This window comes from Mesoplodon densirostris, chromosome 17 (genome assembly GCF_025265405.1).
Source record: "Mesoplodon densirostris isolate mMesDen1 chromosome 17, mMesDen1 primary haplotype, whole genome shotgun sequence".
Taxonomy (NCBI): domain Eukaryota; kingdom Metazoa; phylum Chordata; class Mammalia; order Artiodactyla; family Ziphiidae; genus Mesoplodon; species Mesoplodon densirostris.
Window position 1 is genome coordinate 67,902,232 of NC_082677.1, and position 18,094 is coordinate 67,920,325.

At 48.1% G+C, this 18,094-nt stretch overlaps 1 protein-coding gene across 7 annotated transcripts in view; it reads right to left on the reverse strand.

Moving 5' to 3' along the window:
• GGACT (gamma-glutamylamine cyclotransferase) overlaps positions 1–18,094 on the reverse strand; it is a 46,754-nt gene that overhangs the window by 1,247 nt on the left and 27,413 nt on the right. For 2 of the 7 annotated variants that reach the window (XM_060080289.1, XM_060080290.1), the window contains exons 2-4: positions 8,324–8,378; positions 7,239–7,316; positions 58–388 (exon numbers count right to left, since the gene is read on the reverse strand). The exons of 2 other annotated variants lie outside the window; for them this stretch is intronic. In XM_060080289.1, coding sequence (XP_059936272.1) covers positions 58–153 — 96 coding nt within the window. In that variant the 5' untranslated portion in view covers positions 154–388; positions 7,239–7,316; positions 8,324–8,378. The remainder of the gene's footprint in view (positions 1–57; positions 389–7,238; positions 7,317–8,323; positions 8,379–18,094) is intronic. 3 more of the 7 variants (XM_060080293.1, XM_060080291.1, XM_060080296.1) reach the window with 3 other exon arrangements.

Consider the following 18,094-nt stretch of genomic DNA (forward strand, 5'->3'; position numbering starts at 1 on the left):
GGCTCTGCCGCCAGTCACATGGCCAGGTGGCCCTTGGAAAAGTCACACTTAACTCACAGGACTCGACTTTCTTCCCAGCAAACACGGGCTGGTCTGGGGGTCTGGGCCTCGCCCCACCTCCTCCGGGGAGGATAGGCGGTGCCCACAGGCCATCACAGCTGCCCACTCTTCCTCTCTGCCGCCTCGGTCTCAGCCGCCAGCCTTGAGCAGGACAGAGACGGGATGGGAGCTGTCATTGCAGGGACGGACAGTGGAGGAAGGGCAGGCCGGAGGGGCGGGGCTTGAGCGGCGGCTGCCCAGGTGTGCAGGTCCAGCTGTGAACGAGGAGAGCGCAGGGGCCGAGGGGCCGGGCAGGCGGCAGGCCCACTGCTGCTGGGGGAGGGCGTGCCTGGGAAGATGGAGAGACGGGTGGGGGGGGGGCGCCTAGGGCGGGCGGGAGCCCAGCCAGCCCCACCTTCCCTCCCCCACACTTGCATCCGCCTTCCAGCACGTTCTGGCAATAACAACTCCAGGTTGAAGCGGGATGCATGGCTCCCACCCTCGCCGGGACCGTCCCCCAGAACCCTGGTGGGCCCGCTGCCTGGTCCCTCCAGCCTGTCCCCGTGCAGCCCCCAGGGGCCTGGCCGCACCCTCTCCAGGGCTCGGCCCGTCGGGGCCTGTGGCCATGAGCAATCGCCTCCCTGCCCAGGTGACACCCTCCCTGAGCGGCACCCACCCCAGCCCTCTGGCCTCCGTCACCCTGGTTGGCTCTCTTCGCAGCGCATGTTCTCTAAACCACTGCTTGCCTTGTTCGCTACCAGAACGTGAAGAGTTGAGAGAGTGCAGCGAAACCACCCAGCCCCTCAAGGCCGAGTCTCGGGTCGGTGAGGACTGAGGCCGCACAGCTGGGCTGGGGCCAGACCAGTTGACACTGGAGGTGTCGTCTTTGCTCTCCTGATGGCTGGTGCTCTCATCTCCCCGCCCTTTGATTAGGTTTTAAAGCAACACGTGTCCATAAGGTAAAGTCAAGTAACTTTACAAGGATAGTAAAATCCCTACCCATTCCCACTCCCTTGAAGAGACCCGTTGAAGCCCCTGAACTGTTGTTGCGTTTGGTATTTGTCTCTACGTTGTTGGTTATACCACTGCTTCCCGATGTTTTAAGTTGTCTGCCTTCCTACCCAAAGCAGGTGAGCACAGCGGTTTAAAGCACGGACTTTAGAACCAACTTCCCTGGCTTGAAATCCTGGCTCTGCCACTTAGCTGTGTGGCTTTAGGCAAACAACTTAACCTCTCTGTGCCCCGGCTTCCTGGACTGTCAGAGGAGGCAGACAGCCACCTGCCTGGAGGACTGCTGTGGTGGTGCAGGAGTTGAGGCCTGGGCCGGTCCCGCCCGCTCGGTAAGGCTGCGTCAGATGTTCCTGCTGTAGAGCCTGGCGCCTGCCTCTCGCCCCACATTCCTCCAATAGGCTCACATCACAATTTTTGGTCAAATCCATATTCAGTTCAGCATTAGAACTATGTAGACACTGTTCTCAGATAAGGCACATAGTGTACTATGATTAATTTCCTTTCTTGGACAACTTCTTGTTTTTTTTGGAATTGAAAGTTGCTTCGGCCTTTTTTCCCCCCTTTTTTGCCCTTTGCTCCAGTTCCTCTGACAGCCCTCCGGCCTCATGTCTTCTGAAGGCGCCTGAAGAACCCTTCCGGCCCTGACCCCCCGCGGCTTCCATTCCTCCCAGGAGCTGTGGCTCCGGGCGGCCCTCGTGCTCCAGCCTGGTCTGCGGTGCCTCCCACGCTTCTCCCAGAGCCCCGGCCCTGCGTCCCACGGCCCCTTCTTGGTTGACTCCCTCATTTTACTGAAGCTCGTTCTTTCCCCACCTCAATTAACAGGGTAACTAGGTGAGATTTCTCACTGCCTTCTTCCAGAATTTTGAAGGCATTTCTCCCTTGTCTTCTGGTGCCCCTGTTCATGCTGAGACGTCCAGGGCCATTGGGACCCACGGCCCTTTGTACGGGACTCAGGTTCTTCTCTGGAGGCTCCTAGGGTCTTCTTTTCGCCCCTGGATTGTGAGGGTCTATGATGAGGAGTCTCCATGTGGGACTGTTTCATTCACTGTGTCAGAAACTTCCATCTGAAGACTCAGTATCGTGGGTCCTAGGAATTTTCTTCCCTCTCCTTCCTTCCTGTTCTCCTTCTGGGTCTCCAGAACTCAGATGTTGCATATCCTGGATTAATCTCCCAATTTTCTTTTTGTAGCCTACTTTATCTCCCAACACTTCTATTATTTTGAAAAATATTTTTGCCACTGTATTTATTTCCAAGATCTTCTCCCTGTTCCCTCATTTCGTTAGCATCCTGTCCTTTCCCAGCATAACCCCATCTCTCCTCATCATGAATCTGGAGGGGTTTTAAGTTTTTATCTTTCCCAGTATTGCCTCTCCTTCTCCTGAATTCCTCTCTTCTCCTTGTTTTATGTTTCTTTAAGAGGTTTTCTTCAAGCGTCTCGGTATCCTTGGCTGGCCTTTCATGTGGAAAGTGGGACACCACGCAGGAAGCTGTGAGTGAGTGGGAGCCTGTCGACTGGCCGGCCTGGCGTGGGGGCTGGATAACGGAATCCACGGGAATGTGGACTCGCCTCCCTGCCCGTCTTTGGGGTGCCCCTCGCCCGCACCCTCGGCTGGGCCTGGGCCTCCCGACACCAGGCTTCCCGCTAAGCCTCCCCGGACAGTAGCCCACCCTTGCCCTGCTGGGCAGAGGGACGGTCGGGGTCTCTGCTCCCCGCTCAGACGGCCGCTGCCTCCTTTTCCACCCCTCACCCCGCCCTCACACGCCTACAGGGCGGCAGTGGGAGCTTCCCTGGCGTCCGGGGCGCCGCTGGCGGGCTCCCCAGCAGGGATTTAGGTTTCCGGTGTCTCGAGGCTGCTGAGTCAGCCAGCGCTCGTCTCTCTGTTCTATCTTCCAGAATCTCGTTGCCCTCTCCCATCTGTTGTCTTCATGGGTCACGGGGGGTGGCCTTTGGGGACAGAGCGGAGATAAAGGAGCCTGTTCCTCGCACCACCGCACCACCGGGCCTTCCCTCACGGGGCCCCCGGCTCGGCCACTGTGTCCTTCTGGAGGCTCAACGTGGGACAGGAAGCAGCAGTGCCTCGGGAGCTGCTTGCTTAGACGGGTGGTGAGACGAGTTCTTCACTAGGGTACCGGTGACGGGAGTGTGTCGCCAAGAGAAAGCCAGTAATGTAGCAACTCTGGGGACCAGAGAGGCTGGTGACGGCCAGTTTACACTCCCACCTACAGTGCACAAGGGTTCCAGTTTCTCCACATCCTCACTGCTACTTGTTATTTCCTCCCTTCTCTCTTTTTTTTTATGGCCATCCTAAAGGGTGTGGGGTGGTATTTCACTGTGGCGTTTTTAAAAAAATTTTTTTATTGGAGTATATAGTTGATTTACAATGTGTGTTTCAGGTGTACAGCAAAGTGATTCAGTTATACATATTCATATATTCATTCTTTTTCAGATTCTTTACCCATATAGGTTATTACAGAATACTGAGGAGAGTTCCCTGTGCTATACAGTAGGTCCTTGTTGGTTATCTATTTTATATATAGTAGTGTGTGTATGTTAATCCCAAACTCCTAATTTATACCCCCCAACCCGTTTCCCCTTTGGTAACCATAATGTTTTTGAAATCTGTGAATCTGTTTCTGTTTTGTAAATAAGTTCATTTGTATCCTTTTTTTAAATGAGAGTCCACATGAGCGATATTATATATGTCTTTCTCTTTCTGATTTACTTCACTTAGTATGATCTTGGTCCATCCCTGTTGCTGCAAATGGCATTATTTCATTCTTTTTTTTATGGCTGAGTAATATTGCATTGTATATACACACCACATCTTCTTTATCCACTCCTCTGTCGATGGACATGTAGGTTGCTTTCATGTCTTGGCTATTGTAAATAGTGCTGCAATGAACATTGGGGTGCATGTATCTTTTCGAATTACGGTTTTCTTTGGATATATGCCCAGGAGTGGGATTGCTGGATCATATGGTAGTACTGTTTTTAGCTTTTAAGGAACCTCCATACTGTTCTCCATAGTGGTTGTACCAATTTACATTCCTGCCAACAGTGTAAGGGGGTTCCCTTTTCTCCACACCCTCTCCAGCATTTATTATTTGTAGACTTTTTGATGACGGCCATTCTGACCTGTGTGAGGTGACACCTCATGATAGTTTTGATTTGCATTTTCTCTAATGATTACCGACGTTGAGCATCGTTTCATGTGCTTTTTGGCCACCTGTATGTCTCCTTTGGAGAAGTGTCTATTTAGGTCTTCTGCCCATTTTTTGATCGGGTTGTTTTTTTGATATTGAGCTGCATGACATGTTTGTATATTTTGGAGATTAATTCCCTTGTTGGTCACTTCGTTTGCAAATATTTTCTCCCATGCTGTGGGTTGTCTTTTCATTTTGTTTCATTGTGAGTCTTAATTTGCATTTCTGTAGTGATTAGTGATGTTGAACATCTTTTCATGTTGGCCATTGTGTATCTTCTTTGGAGAAATGTCTCTTTAAGTCCTTTGCCTGTTTTTTCTTTTGTTGTTGTTTTTTTAAATTTATTTTGGTTGTGCTGGGTTTTAGTTGCAGCAGGCGGGGCTCCTTAGTTGCGGCTCGCTGGCTCCTTCAGTTGCGGCTCACTGGCTCCTTAGTTGTGGCATGCAAACTCTTAGTTGTGGCATGCATGTGGGATCTAGTTCCCTGACCAGGGCTAGAACCCATGTCCCCTGCATTGGGAGGAGGGTTCTTAAACACTGTGCCACCAGGGAAGCCCCATTGCCTATTTTTTAATCAGATTTTTTTTCTTTGTTGAGTTACTGCAGTTCTCTGTATCTTCTGGATATTAACCTCTTATTAGATATATGATTTGCAAATATTTTCCCCCATTTCATAGGTTGAGGTTGCCTTTTTACTCTGCTGATTGTGTTTTTTGCTGCACAGAAGTTTTAAATTTTGATGTCACCCAATTTTTGCTTTTATTGCCTGTCATTCTGGTGTCATATCCAAGAAACCCTTGCCAAGCCCAGTGTCATGAAGCTTTTGCCCTGTGTCTTCTCCTAAGAGTTTTATAGTTTTAGCTCTTATGTTGAGCGCTTTTATCCATGTTGAGTTAATCTTTGTATACAGTGTAAAGTAAGGCCCCAACTTCATTCTTTTGCATATAAATATCTAGTTTTCCAATTGTTGAAAAGAACGTCTGTTCCCTCCCTGTTGGTCTTTCCACCTTTTTCAAAAATCATTTGACCATATATCTAAGGATTTATTTCTGGGTTATTTCTACATTCTCTATTGTGTTCAATTGATCTACATATCTGTCTGAATGTCAATATCATGCTGTTTTGATTGCTGTAGGATTGCTGTAGCTTTGCAGTATGTTTTTAAATCAGGACATATGAGATCTCCAGCTTTATTGTTTTTTTTTTTCCCTCAAGATTGCTTTGCTCACTTGGGGTCCCTTGAAATTCCGTATGAATTTCAGGATGGGTTTTTTTTTTTTTTCTTTCCCTGAAAGAAAAACACTATTGGGAATTTTGACAAGAATAGCATTAAATCTGTTTAGGTGGTACTGACATCTTAACAATATTAAGCCTTCCAATCCATGAAGAGGTCTTTCTATTTAATTTCTTTCAACAATGTTTTGTAGTTTTCAGTGTACAAGTCTTTCATCTGCTTGGTTAAGTTTCCTAAGTATTTTATTCTTTTTGATGTTATTGTAAGTAGAATTGTTTAAAAATTTTTTTTGGATTGTTCATCATTAACATATTGAAATGCAACTGATTTTTGTACACTGATTTTGTACCCTGCAACTTTGCTGAATTCATTTACTAGTTTTAATAGTTTTCTTATAGAAATGTTAGGATTTTCTACATAAGATCATGTGAACAGACAGAATCCTACTTCTTCCTTTCCAATTTGGATGTCTTTTATTACTTTTTCTTGCCTGATTATCCATGTATAACTTTTATCACTATATTGGATAAAAGTGGTAAAAGCAAACATCCCTATCTATAAAAAGCTTTTTCACCATTAAGTGTGATGTTAGCTATGGGCTTGTCATATACAGCCTTTATTAGGTTGAGGTAATTTCCTTCTATTCCTAGTTTGTTTTTACCATGAAGTGGTGTTGAATCTTGTCAGATGATTTTCTGTATCAATTGAGATAGGTTTTTTTTTCCTTCATTCTGTGAAAGTAGTGTACAATATTGACTGCTTTTCATATGTTGAACCATCCTTGCATTCCAAGAATAAATCCCCCTTGGTCATGGTATAATCCTTTTAATGTGTTATTGAATTCTCTTTGCTAGTATTTTGTTTAGAATTTTTGCATCAATCTTCATCAGAGATATTAGTCTGTACTTTTCTTATAGTGTCTTCTGGCTTCAGTTATCGGGGTTGTGCTGGCCTCATTGAATGAGTTTGGAAGTGTTCCTTCCTTTTAAATTTTTGGGAAGAGTTTGAGGAGAACTCATGTTGATTCTCTTTACATGTTTGGTAGACTTCACCAGTGAAGCCATCTTGTTCTGGAATTTTCATTGTGGAGAGACTTTTGATTACTGAGTCAATCTTCTTACTAGTTATAGGTCTGTTCAGATTTTCTATTTCATCATGATTCAGTCTTAGTAAGGTGTGTGTTTCTAGGAATTTATCCATTTCATTTAGGTTACCAATTTGTTGCCATACAGTTGTTCACAGTATTCTCTTACAGTCCTTTATATTTTTGTAAAATGGGTTTTAATGTTCTTGCTTTCATTTTTTGATTTTAGTTATTTGCATCTTCTTTTTCTTAGTTAATCTAGCTAAAAAAGTTTGTTGCTCTTAAGAAAATCAACTCTTGCTTTCATTGATTTTTCTCTATTCATCTCTGTTCTCATCTGTATTATTTCCTTCCTCTGCTAGCTTTGGGTTTAGTTTTTCTTTTTCGAGTTCCTTATCGCCCTATACTCCTGGTTCCTTGTACGTCATGTTCAGCTGATTTCCAAGGGCTGCTGTGAAGGTCACAGCCATCAGAACATGCGAAAAGACTATTGCATTGGCCAGATCCGCTCAGACCACAGCCAGGGCTAACTCAAAATAGGCCTGTGATTCACTCAGGCCAGAAACAAACACACTGGGCCCCTCCTGACACACAACACCTCTGGGCCAGGCTACGAGAGGGTAGCTACTGCCAGTGCAGAAGGGATGCTGCCTCTGAGGCTCATACATTACAGTCTGTCTGCTGCCCCCTTCTCCTCCTGCCAGGTAGTAGTTCCTTCCACGGCAATGGGGTATGGTTGGAGTCCTGAATAAAATGCAAGTACTTGATTAAATAAATAATGGATAGAAACAGCTGTAGGTGAGCCATCTGGGCTTTTCCAGAGCAACTTGAAGAGTGCCCATCAGGAGCGGTTGCATCTCTGCTTTAATGTGAAGTAGATGCTCCCAGGTAGGCCTGTTCTAGGACACTGATGGTCAGGTCAGGCCAGCCCCTGCAGGGAACATCATTGGGCCAGATGGCCATTAAGGGGCACAATGCACGCACAGTAAGTGTAAAGGAGGACACTGTGGTACGGTGACAGGCCTGAATCAAATTCCCACCTCCACCACCTAACAAACAACTGTGGGTCTCTGGGCAAGTTATTTAAACTCTCTGAACTTCTATGCCTGTTCTTTAAAACTGCATTCATCCTGTCTCCCTAAGAGCTAATCACTACTGACTGCCAACTGTGGGCCAGGCCTCAGGACCCGATGAAGGTTAACTAATTCCCTTTTCCCCTTGACCCTGTTCCCGCCTAAGTTCTCCACCCCAACGCCTTCCTTTATAAAGATCTTATATATCTACTAGCTTATATTCTTCTCAAGGAAGCCCCTTATAAATAAAACAAAAAAGAATATTCTACATAGTAAATGGGAGAGGGAATCAAGCCATATCAAGCATTAGTTGTGGCCTTAATTTTTCAGAGCCAAAGCAAATACCTGGGAAGGTGATTGATATTACATAGAAATGATCATGGTTAAGCCACAGGGTGTTGATTCCAACTCTGTGGAAAATCAGTTCAGTAACTTTCTTCCACAGACAATGATAGCTTATTTCCATTAAAAAAAAAACAAACAGACCTGGCAATAAAAATTTAAACTTTTCTAGGAAATAATGTAGCCTCACAGAATGATGATGAAATTATAGTTTTCTACATTTTATCTACTGAATTTTATCCTTTATAATATTAGTTTGAGAATACTACTTATGTAATAAAAAAGAAAACTAATAATCTGCATTTCTGGCTCCTTTCACAAGAAAAACATCATTACCTTTCTGATTGTGTTTTGAACAACAAACACAGATCCTTCAGGAAGAGCCTCATCCCTGTGGGGATTGAGAAAGGATCAGAGTTAAGCACTGAAACAAGCAATTAATTCCCATTAGAGGATTAAGGCACTCATGTTCACTTTGAGTCAGAAAAATGAATTGTGAATAAAATCATGTACAACCAAGAGGTTACTTGTCAAAGTTAATAAATTAGAGAACTGAAGGGCAAAGTGGAAAGCACAGAAGTTGAGTGGCCACATGAGCACCGGCGAGGAAACTGGTTTTTGTATTCAAAACTGGGTTTTGAATTCACTGGACAAGATCCACCGTCTCAAGATGCCGTAGCAACGTGGGACGGGGTGGGGGGTACAGTTTCTGCCACATGGTGCTGCCTTTAATAGGTGCATTCCATGAAGAGAAGCCTAAAGGTGTTTCCACCCTATTATGTCACCCCCCCATGCATAGATTTCCCTATAATATCTTATCATTAATAAAAGACTATGGAAGAGACATACAAGATATATTAACATTCAACTTGATGCATTTTACTTTTGGGTTTTAGAACTGATTCTAAATGAACTCAAGCAATGCCTTTGCAAGCAACTTTCCTGATTGGGAGGCCCTGCTGTGATCAGGACTTAGTCACCCTCCCCTTGGGAGTCTTAAAGCCCAAAAGCTGAACCCTTGTCTCAAACCCAACTAGTTAGGAATAATGTGGACATCCAGGGGTCAGCCCAGAGGTGGAAGAGGCTCAGAGAGAGTCTCAAAAAGTTTTATTTCAGCAAAATTTGGTTAGTTTAACATTGTCAATATTTAAGAAAACAAAAACACTCATGGAAATGTCCATCTGGCCTGGCACTGCTTGAAATGCCTCTGTCACTTATTCAGCAGTTTTCTTACTGAAACACAGTCCATCTAGAGTTTCATATTTCATCGCTGAAGCAGAAATTGAAAGTCATTATGAGTCCTTCGCATAATTATTGGGGTTTTCCTGCTTAATATTTTTTCTTAGCCACCTGGTGGCAAGAGTGTAAAAGGCAGGACTTCATTTCAGAGTTTAATCTGCTGGTTTACAAATTAACTACTGCACACACTGGGGCCATATTTAGAAACACACACACATACCAGCTGCCAGAGGATCTAAATGGACACCAGCTTCTAACGTGAAAACAACCTTTAAAAATGAAAAAAGGTGTCTCCACAAAAATATTCATCCTGTATTAATATTTAATGACAGGAGGAAATGCTAGACAGCTGGAAATGATGACATACAGATTTTACTGTTTTCTCTAAGTGATAAATCCTTAAGCCGTGAACACTGCCTGCCTGCTGTAGAGGCCAGACTGTGCTAGAAAAGACAGGTGAAACGACGGCTTCGGTCGCACCAAGTTACGGCTCTGCCGCTCGCCCCTGGCTGGATGCCCAGCGGCCCCGCATCTCTGCCTCCCCACCTGCCTGCTGTATGAGTAGCTTTTCTCGTCCACCATCGTGTGTCAAAGTTGGCTCCCACCAAACCCGTGACGGCCCCTGTCACAGCGAGGACCAGCTTCAGCGAAGCCACGCGCTGCCCCGGACCTCGTGTGGCCAGGGGCCCGGGCACGGCCTCAGCAGATGTTACTCAGGGCCGCCGAACGTCGGTAAAGGCACGTGTGATGTGTGCTCGCTTCTCCTTGTATAGGAACCGCCCTCCCTTCCTACTGTAACGTTCCTGTCCCCGGAGAGACGACTCAGTGTCTGCTATAGTTACACGGTCATTCTTCAGAGGTTTCTAGGGCTGTAGGAAACAGGTGAAAAAACAAGCCGCCTCGACCTCTGCCCTGGAGCTCGGTCAGCCTCTCCTGGGCCGGGCGCTGCCAGGGAGGCCGCGCGTCCTGCGGCCGCTTTGATGCTCCCCCCTCGCCCCCTCACGCTGCCTTCTTTGCAGCGGCCGCCAGGGCTTCCTGCCCGCCGCCCCGCTGGGGACCCCAGAAACGTGTATGGCAGGACACCCTCCTGACGTGAGCCCAGCGGCCCGGGCGACGCAGTGCCTCTGAAATCCAGAGGCTGGGTTCACACTCGCAGTCCCCCCAGACTCCGAACCTTCGCGGGTCCGTGATGACAAGCGGCGCGTCCCGGTCCTGATGCCCCACGGGGCCTCCGAGTGCTGCCTGGCAACCGTCCCGCGGGCTTTTACGCTTTGCCCACGCCAGAAATTCTTTGAAGAAAAAGAAAACTTTTAATGCCACACCATTTTAAAGGCCACTGTGTTGACATCTTTTAAATATACAGTGACCACAAGGGAGATGTGATGGCCGGCCCCCGCCAGGCGCACCCTGAGGCCCGTCAGGAGCAGCTGGACAGGCCCGGCGCCGCCGGGAAAGGGCCGCAGGGGACGGTGGGATGCGGAGCGGGCGGCTAGAGCGGAGGCGCTGCCCGCGGCGGGCTCCCAGGACTCGCCACCGCTCGTGTCCTGGCGAGTCGGACCCCCGGTACAGTCATCATCACCAAGAGCCCACCTGCCCGGTGGGCGTGGCTTCAGGCTCAGAGGGGAAAATTTGAATAATACCACCCCCAGGACTGAGGGCATTTTTACCGTGTTAGATGCTAGATGCTTCGCTTACGCTAACACTCAAAGCAAGATCGCCTCACTCCCCACCGCTGTCCACTTTACAGACGGGGAAACTAGGAGATGAGACGATGTACACAGATGGCCAGGCTGAAGACCTGCCTTCACGCAGGGGCTCCGCCGGCTCCAGGAGGAGGTGTCCTCGCCTGCCTCCTGCGCAGACGCAGAACAGGAACAACTCCCAGCCCCCAAAGGGCTCCCGGCAGCCATGGCCCGGGAACGCCCCCCACCAGGTTCCATTTTCATCCTCGTCCCTAAGGTGCCCGCAGGTGTTCCGCAGGCGCGGAGCACACAACAGGGTAGCCTGCCCGGGGAATGAGCACCCAGAAGCGGCCCCATCCCAGGACGGTTAGCAATCGTATCTGGACGTGTGTTGCGTAAGTGATGAGGGCACGAGCGCCTACTCGCCAGCAGAGGAGGTCCGTGCAGCCCCAGCGGCTCACTGGGTTCCCCACGACCCAGGAGCACCGGATCCCGGCGGACCCACGACCGGTGGGATCAGCAAGACTCCGAGCGAGGCTGAGGCGCGAGCGACATCGACGCCTGGCGCAGCCGGGAGAGGCCACCTTTCCATTCCAAGCAGAACCGGCTCTGAACGCAAGAAAGACGCAACAACCGCGTTCATAGAAACACCAGCAGGCCAGAAACTCTACCCTCTCCTTCCTTCCTTGGGTGCCTCTCCCAACAGGCCAGCCACACACACGAGACACATATGGGGGGCAAGGGCGACCCGCAGAGCCCCCGGGTTCCCGTCCTCAGTCTCCGCTCCAGCACCAGGCGCCGAAGGCAGACAGCGTTGGTAGAGTTGGCACGTGTCAAGAAGGGAAATCAATACCGTTGAGACAGTTTTGAGCAGAGCTTCCAGTTCTGGTAAGAATAAAGTACATAGGCGTGCACAAGTTACAAAATACTGTCATACATGTGAGTTCAGTGTTCCTATGTTTGCATTTAAACTTAAAACTGAAGTTGTGCAACATAAATGAAAAACTCAAGGCTGAGAATGTAGGATAACAATAAATAATAAAATAATATATAATTAAATAAAAGATTAATAATAAATAATAAAATAGCAACTGAAAAACACAGTGACAAGTCAAGAGAGACTGAAGAAAGGAAAAGGCTGCCTATTTTAGGAACTTCAACAGTACCTTCTCCTGCCTTCTGAACAAGGGACCCCGCATTTTCATTTTGCACTGTCTTGCCTGGAATCATTCTTTCTAAACTGTTTCTTGGAACCACAAAGCTCCTCAAGGGTGGGGGGCCTAAACTGCATTTCACGTCTTCCACGTCAGCCAGCACAGTTCAGTGCATGCAGTAGCCACTTAATAAATACTTGCTGCAGTAAACCAAGGGATTTCCCTCTCAGTCCAGATTCCCAAAGAGGTCCTGCAGGCCTTCAGCCTGTTTGGAATCTCTCAATTTCTCTGTCACAGAAACCACAGGTTCAGATTACTGCTCAGGGTGCACATCGATGGACGTCACATCCAGTCCTGTGGCTCCACGAGCACTTCCTTCAGACGCCCAGACACGGATGCAAAGGGCCAGGGAGAGTGGAGTGCTCTGGACTCGGACTATGACTCAGGGCCAGGCACTGCCTCCCAGCCTTCCCGGGAGCAGGGCAGCTGTAAACACCCATGCCCGGCAAAAGGCCATCATCCAGAACCTGCAAAACCAACCTCTAGGGACAGTGCTCAGACCAGCCAGTGTGGGGTCGGGGGGTTCCTTATCTCTATTAGGGCAGTAGTTCCATGGGCGTACACATTTGTCAGAATCATCCATCTGTACTTCATGTGAGTTTTCTTGTGTGTAAATCACACATCAAAGAAAGTTGAGCTAAAAAAAAGATTAAATGGGATCACGGAAAGAAGGCAATCCGTAGGCTACTCACTCCGTAATTATTACCAGTTTACATTTTTATCTGAGTTCAACACACTTCACAATCCCTCATCAGCAGCAAAAACTTAGCATCTTTCATTTCGATTTCCACCATCATCTGAGTGTTTCCAAAGTATTTCTAGAACAGCTTTGTAGTGGCCTCCCTTAAACTCAATTATTGTCTGGAATCCAACATACAATGAAGCAAGACAGACTTCTCTGTGACTGTTACCTGGGTTCCTAGGTGTGGCCCAGAATGCAGGGGCCTCCAAGGGGTGGGGAATGGGATTAAGATCGGGCCTCGCCAGCTGTCATTAGCCACCCAGGGCCCGTCTGCACTGGCTGCTGACCAAGCAGAGACTTCCCACAGTTGCCGCCTAGGAAATGCTGCAAGTGCTTTGCCTTTTAGAATATTTTTTGCAGGCCAGCTAGAGGAGCAGCTTTTAACTTGCTTGCTGGCAGTTGCTCAAAGCATGTTTATTCTGCCTGGAGCAAGTCAACGGGGAAGAGCCAGGAGTCTAGGTCTGCCCCCAGCCCCACCCCTCTGCAGGGCATCGGAAGGGCCAGCAGGTCTGGGTGAAGGCAGGTAACTCCCACCCTACGTTGTATGCCCCACAAAGATCTTTCTTTTTCCTCTTGAAGACAACTCAGGCAGAAAGCAGTGGAGGGAACGGGAATGACTACCCATTAGTGGACAATTTAAAAGGTTTTGTCTTTCAGAAACATTTTAAGACTGAAATGTGTAACTTAAAATGAGTTTTATTTGACTCTTTTGCTTTCTTAGGAGAGAAGTGGGAGTTTGGGAATGCAACGTTAAGTTAGAAGCAGCACAGAAGAACAATTAGAAAATATCACACAAAGCCATTCCCTCCTAGGCCGTTGGCTAACAAAATGTCCTAGAAAGAAGAGAAATACACCCATTTCAACAACTCCTAGATAAGCATTTTAGAAGTCAACCATTTTAGAAGTCAGGCCTACCCGAAAGTGAATAAACTAGTTACAAATGCAGGTAAGGCCCCGGCTAGGCTAGGCCCCCTGTATTTAATGTAACATTCCATAGCTTTGGAGGAACAAGAGGGATCGAAGGTCAAGGCCAGGCCACTGCCCACCTCGCAGGGGCCTGCCTCACCCAGGCCAAGGGGGCAAGGCCACAGCAGGCAGTGGGAGATGTGGGCAACAGGAGCTCGGCTCCCGTCGAGAGCCTTCCAGGGGCCAACGCCACGGGACAAAATGAATGAGTTGGGAAGGCTCTGGCAGATGACCGCCAAGTACGACTGCAAGACGTCAAACCCCAAACCCCGGGACAGCACCTCCACTACAAAGGGAACCCCGAGCACCGCTCAGAAACCACCAGCACGGCGGCCCCAGCTGGTTGGCACTGCCGGCCCCAGCAAATCAGGAACAACCCGAACTCCGTTTCCAGGGCCTCTGGAGTCCAGGACTCAATGCTTGCAGTAGCGATAACAGATTCACCTTCAGAATTACCTTTTGCTAAGATTACTATTAAAAACCAGCTTAAGTTCTCTAACAAGATGTTGGCTACCTAGAGGCAGTCAGGTGGCCAAGAGGAGTGCGAACCGAGAAAAGTCAACACCTTCCTCAGAGCGCCCGGAGGAGGAACCACTTCCAACACACACATAACTCCAGTTTTAAAGACTTTTTTTAAAAAGAAGCCTTTTAAAAAATGAAAACACAGAACTCAAAATTAAGCCTGATGGGTTTTTTGATTAATTAAGTGTTCCCAAAGCATTCAAATCCTTTCAGTGCTTTTCTAACCCAAGTAAAATTCAACTAAAACAGCTGAGAGAGAAGTTGAAACTCTGAATGACAAGTAAAAAGGGAGTAAGGGAGGAACTTAAGGGCATGTTGCTGAACATGCTTTTATTTTTTATTTATTTTTCTAACACCTTTATTGGAGTATAATTGCTTTACAGTGGTGTGTTAGTTTCTGCTGTAGAATAGAGTGAATCAGTTATACATATATATATGTTCCCATATCTCCTTCCTCTTGCATCTCCCTCCCTCCCACCCTCCCTATCCCACCCCTCTAGGTGGTCACAAAGCACCGAGCTGATCTCCCTGTGCTATGCGGCTGCTTCCCACTAGCCATCTATTTTACATTTGGTAGTGTATATATGTCCATGCCACTCTCTCACTTCGTCCCAGCTTACCCTTCCCCCTCCCCGTGTCCTCAAGTCCATTCTCTACGTCTGCATCTTTATTCCTGTCCTACCCCTAGGTTCTTCAGAACCATTTTTTTTCCTAGATTCCATACATATGTGTTAGCATACGGTATTTGTTTTTCTCTTTCCGACTTACTTCACTCTGTATGACACTCTAGGTCCATCCACCTCACTACAAATAACTCAATTTTACTTCTTTTTATGGCTGAGTAATATTCCAGTTGAACATGCTTTTAAATACTTTACATAAAGTGGATCCATTTACTCACATTCCCGTGAGTCCTGAACACGCAGCTGGTCACTGCTTGCTGATGGAAGTCAGAATACTTTGAGTCCAAAATTCCCAGAAAAATATATTTAGTTGGAGTGACTGGGGCTTTGAAGGAACTGGATGCGCTAAACCAAGTGAATCCAACCCTCTTAGAAACTATATCCCCACCCAAACAAGCAAAGCAAAACCCTACCTTAAAAGCTACTGGGACTGGCTGGAGGCTGACACCAGCCTTCCCCGGCTTCACACACCTCGGCCTCTGGTGTTTGGGGGTGTATCCCAGGACCCGAAATATTACTAAAAAGCCCAATTTGGTCTATACTTGGCTTCTGAAAAGCACTTAAAAGACAACACGCGGTCTACTCCTAGGAGAGCAAAATCCAGTTAAAATGTAAAAAGCCCTTGTTAGCGCCCTGTGGTCATCAGAGAAGAGACGCTGCTACATTCAGTTTAATCACTTTTTCAAACTTGTTTCAAAAACAACAGAACTGTTTTTCATCATGGGGATTTTCCTTTTTTTTAATTAAGTTTACAGTGTTCTTTCGATCATAATAAAGAGAAGGACTCAGGGAACCTCCACTGGGCTTATTCAGCCATCTTCCTAATCGAATAGCCCAAGCATTTTAGTTACCAAACAACTTTCTTATAAAAAAACAAACAAAGCAGGCTTCCCTGGTGGTGCAGTGGTTAAGAATCCACCTGCCAATGCAGGGGACACAGGTCCGAGCCCTGGTCCGGGAAGATCCCACATGCCACAGAGCAAGTAAGCCTGCAAGCCACAACTGCTGAGCCCACACGCCACAACTACTGAAACCTGCACACGTAGAGCCTGTGCTCCACAATAAGAGAAGCCACTGCAATGAGAAGCCCATGCACCACAATGAAGAGTATCCCCGGCTCGTCACAACTAGAGAAAGCCCGCGTGCAGCAACGAAGACCCAACGCAGCAATCAATCAATCAATCAATCAATCAATCAATCAATAAAGAAAGAAAAAGAAAGAAAGAAAGAAAGAAAGAAAGAAAGAAAGTTAGTTTCCTTAAAAAAAAACCCAAACAAAGCAATGTCAGCCAAGGGCAAGAAAATCAGCGCTCTCATCTGTCGTGGGTCCAGCCAGTGGTCAGTGGGATGAGCTGTATATTCTTCCCCTCCTGTGCTGGTATTACTAGATTTCCCTGGTATCTCAGGAATTCCTCCCAAAAGAGGAAAAAAGCAATTCCCCCCAGAGGGCCATGCTTCACAAAACTGTCTAAGGGTTACCAAAGTCCTAGTTGAAGCCCCTAAAAACAATGCACTCTCTGCCGGTCCTCTGAATGGGCCCCTAAGAACCAGGACCCGGGCTCTGCTGTCCAGTGTGGACCTAGTGCAGAGGCAGCGGGGAGCTAATCCTTCAAAATCCACGTAAACTGTTTCAGTACAATAATGATTTCAATTATTTTTGAGTTAAGGAATTTCTCTCTCCCCTCCTGCTCACCCATCTTGGACTAACGACAATTCTCCAGAGCACTGGTCCCTAACTCACAGGGACCACACTGCCCAGGGGGCTACATCTCCTCCCCAGGTGCTAGCACCCAAGAGGAAAGGAGATGTTTCCTGGCCCGGTGTCCCCCTGGGGGCCTGAGACCGAGCTCTGCAGCCGCTTGCCCCCCCCACCCCCGCAGCTGAGGGGCCCTGTCCTCCTATCCGCTCTCTACCCGAGCTGCAGGCTGAACCGTCCTCTCCTCCACGAAAAGGAGAGGTGCCAGTGCAATCCAGCTCCGCCCAGATCTTCAGGGAAGACACAGCCCAGCAGAAACTGGCTGAAGCGCAGTTTGTTACTTTCACCTACTGCCCTGGGAGAAGGGAAGAGACTTTGTCGTTATGCGGACTGTCCACGGATCTCCAAGAACTCGCCAATCCTCCGGCAGCCCCACAAGGTACATATTATTGTCCCATTTCACACGTAGAAACTGAAGCTCAGAAGAGTTATTTAACCAGAACAGCACAGCTGTTAAACGGAAGGGCCTGGATTTCAGGTCAAGGCTTAATGCCAAATCTCTACAACTCCTCCCAGTACACGCTGCGGTCAACCAGGAGAAGCACACGCTGCTGCCGTTTCTTAGAGGCAGAAATACTGACGCTCTCATGGGTGTCCATAGCAAACGACGGCTGTGAAATGTGAAAGACGATCAACTGCGTGGCGACTCCCCACCTGTCACTCCTGGGGGAGGGGCTGGGCTTGAAGCCCTGCTCTTTTCAGCTGGCAGACCAGAGCCAAGTTTAAAGTTTTCGTAAGGCAAGGAGTGATCCACCAGCCGCCAAGTTTCTGTTACTGTCACCTGCCCAGCGTTCAGGACTTCCAGGCTAGTCGAAGGTTATTCATTCACCCACTCATTCAGTAGCTTCTGAGCAACTGCTTGGGCCAGGCCTTGTGCTAAGCGCCAGGAGCACGATGATCAACGAAACAGCCCTTGTCTTTAAGGAGCCGCGGCCTGAGGAGGCAGATACACTAAAAGATGATTATAAGACAAACTGTGGGCAGGGGGTGGGGGAGGAGGGAGGAGACATGTACGGGGAAGCAGGCAGCGCATGTCCTGAAGGAGAGCATTGCCTGAAGAGCAGAGGCTGCCAGGAGATACAGGCAACAGGCAGGCACGGGTCAGGGTGGTGTGAGTCGCGGGGACAGCTGGGCACCCCTGGGGCCCGGGAGCACTGGAGAAGGGGCCAAGGAGGGAGGCTGGGGCTCTGGATTTCACTCCACGTGATGGGGGTAATGACGGACAGCAGGCAAGCCTGGGAAGTGACCGGGCAGGATTCTGTGTTTTAAACAATGATCTAGTGCCACCGCAGTGGGAGACCAT